Genomic DNA, 6327 nt, shown 5'->3' on the forward strand with positions numbered 1-6327 from the left:
GCAATAATTATCTTGTGGCCACGCATTATTTTTTTTAATCAAATGTCACCAGGGGGGCTCTGTAGATTTCAAACAATATAGCTGCAGACAACTATTTGCTATGTGGCGATATAATGGAGTCATGGTGTCTTGAGCAGAGAATGACATGTATAATGACTGAAACTGCTGTTATCATCTACGTCGGGGAATAATGGATTTATTTCCACCAAACCAGAGTTGGTGATTGAAAGACTAACAGAGACGGTTTGGTGAGTTTTATTTTGTTTGTTTTGTTGTTTGTTTTTGTTGGATAGACTAACTTAATGTTCTTCTCTTCAGCTCAAACTTCCTGTCCAGTTTGAGGTGTGTTTTACGATTATCTGCATCAGTAAAAATTTTTATTTTTTAAAAATGTTTTGTCTATGGAGTCTGGTGGGTAGCGTCCATTTGTTTTGGTCGGAGATGCTGGTGCTCTAATGCGACATCTAGTAGCAGTGAATATATAAAACATTTACATAACATCCCATCACGTGACTTACATAACATAACTTACTTATTTTACCAAACCATGATATTTTCCTAAACAGAGCAAATTAGTTTTGGTGCCCAAACCTTTTTTTTTTTTACGTGTGTGTTTCAGTATGTTTGAGTCTGCATGTAAACATGATTATTGCACATCAGAGGGTTTTTACAGTTATAATCTGGATTGATCAAACAAACAAGGTGATTTACATACTCATGAATATCAGGAATAAGTATTGTTCAAGCAATAAAACCAATGCGTATTTTCAAAGAGAAATAAACTTAAAACAAGCTTTAAAAAAATCTGTTGCTGTGGAGAAACTACAAATCAGAGTTAATCTTTTTCTTAATCCCCGCACAGGATCTCCATCTCACATTTGTCCTGTGAGATGGAGATCTGACTGACTGATTGTTATCATTCATCTCCTGGTCTCTGTGTCTCACCTGTGTTGCTGTGTCTCTTGGTGAAGGGGTTGAGAGTAGCTTTAGCTTTGGAGGTCCAGTTGGCGGTGCTGGAGCCGAAGGAGCTGGAGGAGAGAGACTTGCCCAGGTTGTCCGAGCTCACTTTCTTTGTGTTGTTGGTGGCTGTCTTACTCCAGTCTGCAACACAGAAACCACTTTCGTTCAACTTTCCCTATTCAGGAGTCTCCCCTCACCTTCTTTCCCCTCCACAACATGGGATACTGTCATGATTAATTATAAAAACATAAATACAGTAATACAGAACAGATGTGCTACGTTTATTTAATTGCCTATGTCTGCAAACTGATGGGCTTCATGGAAGGTTCAGGACAATTTGGGGGCTCAAATATAAATATTACAATTAAGAAATAAATGAGAATCGCTCTCCCGCAGTGACGGAACCTACTGAAGGTTTCTGAAGGTTTCTCCACTACAGCACTTCTATAAAGTTGTTAGCATTTAAATAAAACTATGAGGCTGTACTGTGGAACAGTTATACTTGAGCTAATGCTAGATGACAATGCTAACATGGTGATGTTAAGCAGGTGTAATGTTCACCATCTTAGTTTAGCGTGCTTACATTTGCTAATTAAAAAGAACAGCTGATGAGATGAGAATGTCATCAGTTTTGAATTGTTAGCTAGTAATCTTATAAAATGTGTTTTTTTTAACTAACTAGCTAGTAACTAAAAAGTTGATGTAGTTTAGCTAACTAGTTAGCTGATAATTGATGTATATTAGCTTGCTACTTAGCTAGCATTTTGATAACATGAGACAGGAAAGGAGAAACCGAGGTTCTGATCGAGGCAGAGCAAAAAGAGGCGGGACTTAGGAAGGGTTTCTTCATCCTGAGGGGAACATGAATGTCTGAACCATGTTTTATGGCAATCAGTCCAATAAAAGTTGAAATATTATTTATTATATATACTGTTATCTTTTGTCACAAAGCATTGTTGCCACACACGTGAATGTTATTTAGTCCTGGTCGCTCCTGTTGCCGCTAATTACAGTCATTAATTTCATCATCTACCTCGGAGGCAAAAGATAAAGCAACTTTTACTGTATAGATGTTTTAATAAAAACATAACAATAACATAAACTCGTTTTGTTTTTCCTCTATGATTCTTTTCCATGAGAAATTCTGTGGCTAAATGCCATTTCATATGCTTTCACACAACAAATATGAAGGTATGGTTTGGTATGAAGATGCATAAAGGAAGCGCACCAACTTTTCAGCCTTCTTGTAAATGAAATGGCAGCAGTAAACATCCACAGACTAAGTTCACCTGGCCTTTAAGAGTTGACTCTGTTTTATCTTTTTTTATTAGCTGCAAAGCCGCGCTGACTTAGGTTTTATATTTTAATAAAGCGCCTTCAACTGTGGGAATCTGGCCGGAGTCCCACAGACAGATTTGACAGGGCTCCTGTAGAGAGACGTGAATGAGCTTTATTGTTCTTTCCTGAATCTTCAGAGACAGACAGACAGGTAGACAGAGAGACAGATACCTGAGTTGTCTGACAGCCTGAATCGGCCGCAGCAGAGGTACCTCCTCCACTGCTTCTGGACGTTTTCTTTCAAGGCGCAGTGGAAGATAAATATGAACAGACCTGTAATGAAGGAAGAAAATCAGTTTTACTGCTTGTTGCAGATGGTGTGAATATTTGGAATTTGTAAACATGACAACCTTTCCAGTTTCTACCACCCATCCCATCCACCATGTGAATGCACCAAAAGGCTGAGCTTGATTCATTTGTGGGTTTAATTCACAAAAATATAACCAGTGTTGGGTCAGATTGCTTTCAAATGATGAAAAATTTGATTTGATTAGATTTCAAATTGGAGTGCCAACAAAAATCACAATAATGTTCTAACTAATTATTTTTTTGGGCGTGTAACTAAAATATATTTGTAATAACATTTATATATAATAATTAAACTACTAGTTACTGGGGAAAGTAATATTATTATAAGTAATGAGTTACTGCCCAACACTACATGATAAAAAGATATGTAAGACAGATATCTATTTAACTGTAAAAGAAACTAGTCCCACTCTAGTTACCTTGCAGTGAGTTGAAGATGGAGAAGAGGTACATGAAGGCCAGGTTAACGGGTCCCCAGGCGAACAAAGCGAAGCCCCAGGTCATACCCAGCAGGAAGGTGAGGCTGATGACGCTCCGCAGATTTCGTAGAACCTGGAACAGAAGATTTTCCATTCACAGTTGTGCTGCTAAATGCTCTGTGTTTTCTTTTCTTTCCCGTCTTCCTTTATCGAATGTTGGCTCTGTACCATTAGTGTGCCTCTACTTTAGCCATGAAATCTTGAGAAAGAAGATTTTTATTGACCATTTTATGAATTATACTTTGTCAGGGACACTAAAAATGAATGGAACGTCTAGTTGAAAACAGGTTCTTCTCTGGCAGTTTGCAGGTAAATCATGTACAAACCTCCAAGAGGGGAATGTGACTGACTGAGCACACTGATTTATTTCCATCCTTTTCTGCAGTCAGAAATGCCAGAATTGTTGACTCAGATGGAGTCACCGTAGCATTGAATTAAACATGTATCATAACTTTTTAGTGTGCTTCAAGAGGTGGGACCAAGTCATTGTTTTGCAAGTTTGGTGAAGAGTGAATTCTGACTTTTTTAGGACTAAAAAACTCAAAATTTAGGACTTGAGACTTAGGTGCAAAGAATTGAGACTTACTTGTGACAAACCAATGACTTGGTCCCACCTTTGGTTTCTTGAAGTGCATAAAGTCTTGACATTTTTAATTCACTTCCAAGAGTATTTAAGACTCGAAACTCTTCACTTGAGACTTCTTAGTCTTCAAAGGCCGTTCTTATTCCCATGTCATCAAATACAGATGCAAGCGTTGTTTAGTTATTTGCAATTTGAAACTAGAGGCCACTAAATCCTACACACTAGTAGTAGTAATGAAATTACATTTCTTAGCTGCAGATCACAGCTCAATATGACGCCCTGTCTGAGGTTATGACATAATTCTCTACTCTTCTATGACCGTTCATCTGTGTAAATGTAAAACTTTAAACGGCATAAGGTGAGGTAAAAGTGACATTTAATCATAAGAAGTCAGAGGAAACTACTTTGAGCATGAATACTTACCTCCTCTCGCAGCGTGCGGTTGCTGCGTTTGCCGTTGCGGCCACAGATCTGCAGCATCACCACGATGAACATGGCCACGTTCAGCAGAAACACCAGACAGAAGTAACCTACGCAGGTGATGTAGAAGACGACTGAATTCTGGATCCAGCAGCTGAGGACAGACAGTAATATAATGAATAAAAAGGACCTCCTGTATATTATGTTGTATGCTTCATGTAAGAACTTCATCAGAGAGATTTTGATGAAGCAAGAAAAAGTTTATGTTACAAATATTTGACTGTATTGTCTCTATGTATTTACTTCTGTGGTCACTTACAACTCTGAGGATCCCTCTCCTGACTCTCCTTTGCCGTACTCCTGCAAGCCGTAAGAGTTTTTATCAATAGCAACAACAATCCCGACCAGCACTGCCGGCAGACCTGGAACAAGACACACAATCCACAGTTGAACATCAGTGTTGTTCCTTTCTGGACTCTTTTGTTGCTGCCAAGTCAATAATCACCCAGTTATCACATTTTTACGAATGAAAAATAAAATCAGTTGGATTACCAAGTTACAGCTGCCCCAACTACTCACTAGAACTCCAAATATGGATTAATCCGACACTGAAAATAGGCCCCAACAAATGCACTATTTCCTGTTTGTTTGATTAAAAACTAGAGTGAGCAGCTACTTTTTTTACATGTAACACATTGGCCTGCAACGTAAATATAGATAAAGAGTCCCCTGTTCACACTATGACACCAATGGGTAACACTGGAATTTGATGAAAGGGCAACTTGTGCGTCTGTATGGAGATGCCAAAAGTCGTGACAAAACTGTGGTATTTGATGATGAGAACGGGCTGGACTCTTCAGCTTCACTCAGCAATTACGTTCAAATTGACACTAAATCATCAACTGTGGCAGTGTTTTAACTATTTTAATCTCCAGGTGAAATGAAAAATGTAATTTTTACCCTTTAAGATTGCATCCTCAATCATATTGTTCCCATATTTAACGATGTACACCAAAAAAAATACAAAAACTTGATTCCTTCGTTCTTGTCTTTTGTCAAAATCCAATAATTTTGTCTTCCTGTAAATCAAAATGTGACGCACTTATGTAAGAATGAACGCAACCTCCGAGACAGACAGAGGACAGTTTGACAACAGCGGTACCAAGGTGATTTATGGAGTTTCCAGATGGACTTGTTGCTAAAAGAAGCTAACTATCACCAACAGTTATGTTAGCTAGTTAGCTCGTGCAGCTAACATTAGCTGACTAAAACCAGCAATAAAACCATGTTTGTACTTTATTCCCTGTAGTCAAACTGTCCTCTATCAGCATTGGATGCTGTATTCCTGGTAGTCCCAGTTTGGATGTGCTTTTGAAAGCACTATTGGCTAGTTAAGTCCCTCCCTAATTGCCTGTTTTTACCCAAAATACGTTAATATGCAGAGGCAAAAAGCTGCCTATTTTCCTATGTTTTCTTATCTTATTATCACAGTTTAAGGCCCTTACCCCATCCGACAATGCAGAACTTGAGGATGTATCGGCGTATGTAGGTGTTGAAGACTTTGACCAGGGCAATGTACATGTGGATGGATTCCAACCCCATCCAGGTAAAGGAGGTCAACAGAAAGTAGTGCAGGAAGACAGCAACAGACAGGCACAGCCAATCGGTTTCCAGACTGGCTAGCCAGCCGTCTAACAGGAAGACCATGTTCAGGAACAGCAAAGACGTGCTGAGGTTCATCAGGATCTTGGAAGGGTAGTCACGCCGTAGTTTTCTGTGGGAAGGAAAGAGGCATGTGGCCGAAATGTGATTTTGCTGAAAGTTGCAATTCGTGCTTATTTTCAGTTCCACATATTCACAGCCACTCATCCCAACCACTCAAACAATTTGTTTTTCAAATTTCTTGCCCAAATTTTCTCCACATGTAGTTTCTCACAGACCTTACAGGAAACTTATGTTATACCCCCAATCTTTATAAGTATAAAAGAAACACACCAACATTTGCTTATGAGCGGCCCAGAGAGGCTAATCTTGCGAGGCAGCTCGGCTCGAGAGATCGGGAAATCACAAGAGAATCCATCTTGCCACAGTGGTTCAGACAAATCAGTGCTCTTTTAGGAAGATAGCTACGGCATGAGCTAAGTGTGTGTGACGACGTGTATAAGAAGTGACTCAAAAACAACAGTTGCTGTTATGGACATGGACGGCGAAATAAAAATCAAGACATTCCGCCATGCA

At 39.1% G+C, this 6327-nt stretch overlaps 1 protein-coding gene across 7 annotated transcripts in view; it reads right to left on the reverse strand.

Annotated features, from left to right (window-relative positions):
• Positions 1–6327, reverse strand: part of adgrg6 (adhesion G protein-coupled receptor G6) — a 111324-nt gene that overhangs the window by 17080 nt on the left and 87917 nt on the right. For all 7 annotated transcript variants that reach the window (XM_035678379.1, XM_035678378.1, XM_035678373.1 and 4 more), the window contains 6 exons: positions 5595–5863; positions 4409–4511; positions 4093–4243; positions 3027–3159; positions 2470–2571; positions 946–1101 (listed from right to left, as the gene is read on the reverse strand). In XM_035678379.1, coding sequence (XP_035534272.1) covers positions 946–1101; positions 2470–2571; positions 3027–3159; positions 4093–4243; positions 4409–4511; positions 5595–5863 — 914 coding nt within the window. The remainder of the gene's footprint in view (positions 1–945; positions 1102–2469; positions 2572–3026; positions 3160–4092; positions 4244–4408; positions 4512–5594; positions 5864–6327) is intronic.

The sequence above is a fragment of the Morone saxatilis genome, unplaced genomic scaffold, assembly GCF_004916995.1.
Source record: "Morone saxatilis isolate NCDOM2014 unplaced genomic scaffold, NCSU_SB_2.0 Contig7, whole genome shotgun sequence".
NCBI classification, from domain to species: domain Eukaryota; kingdom Metazoa; phylum Chordata; class Actinopteri; family Moronidae; genus Morone; species Morone saxatilis.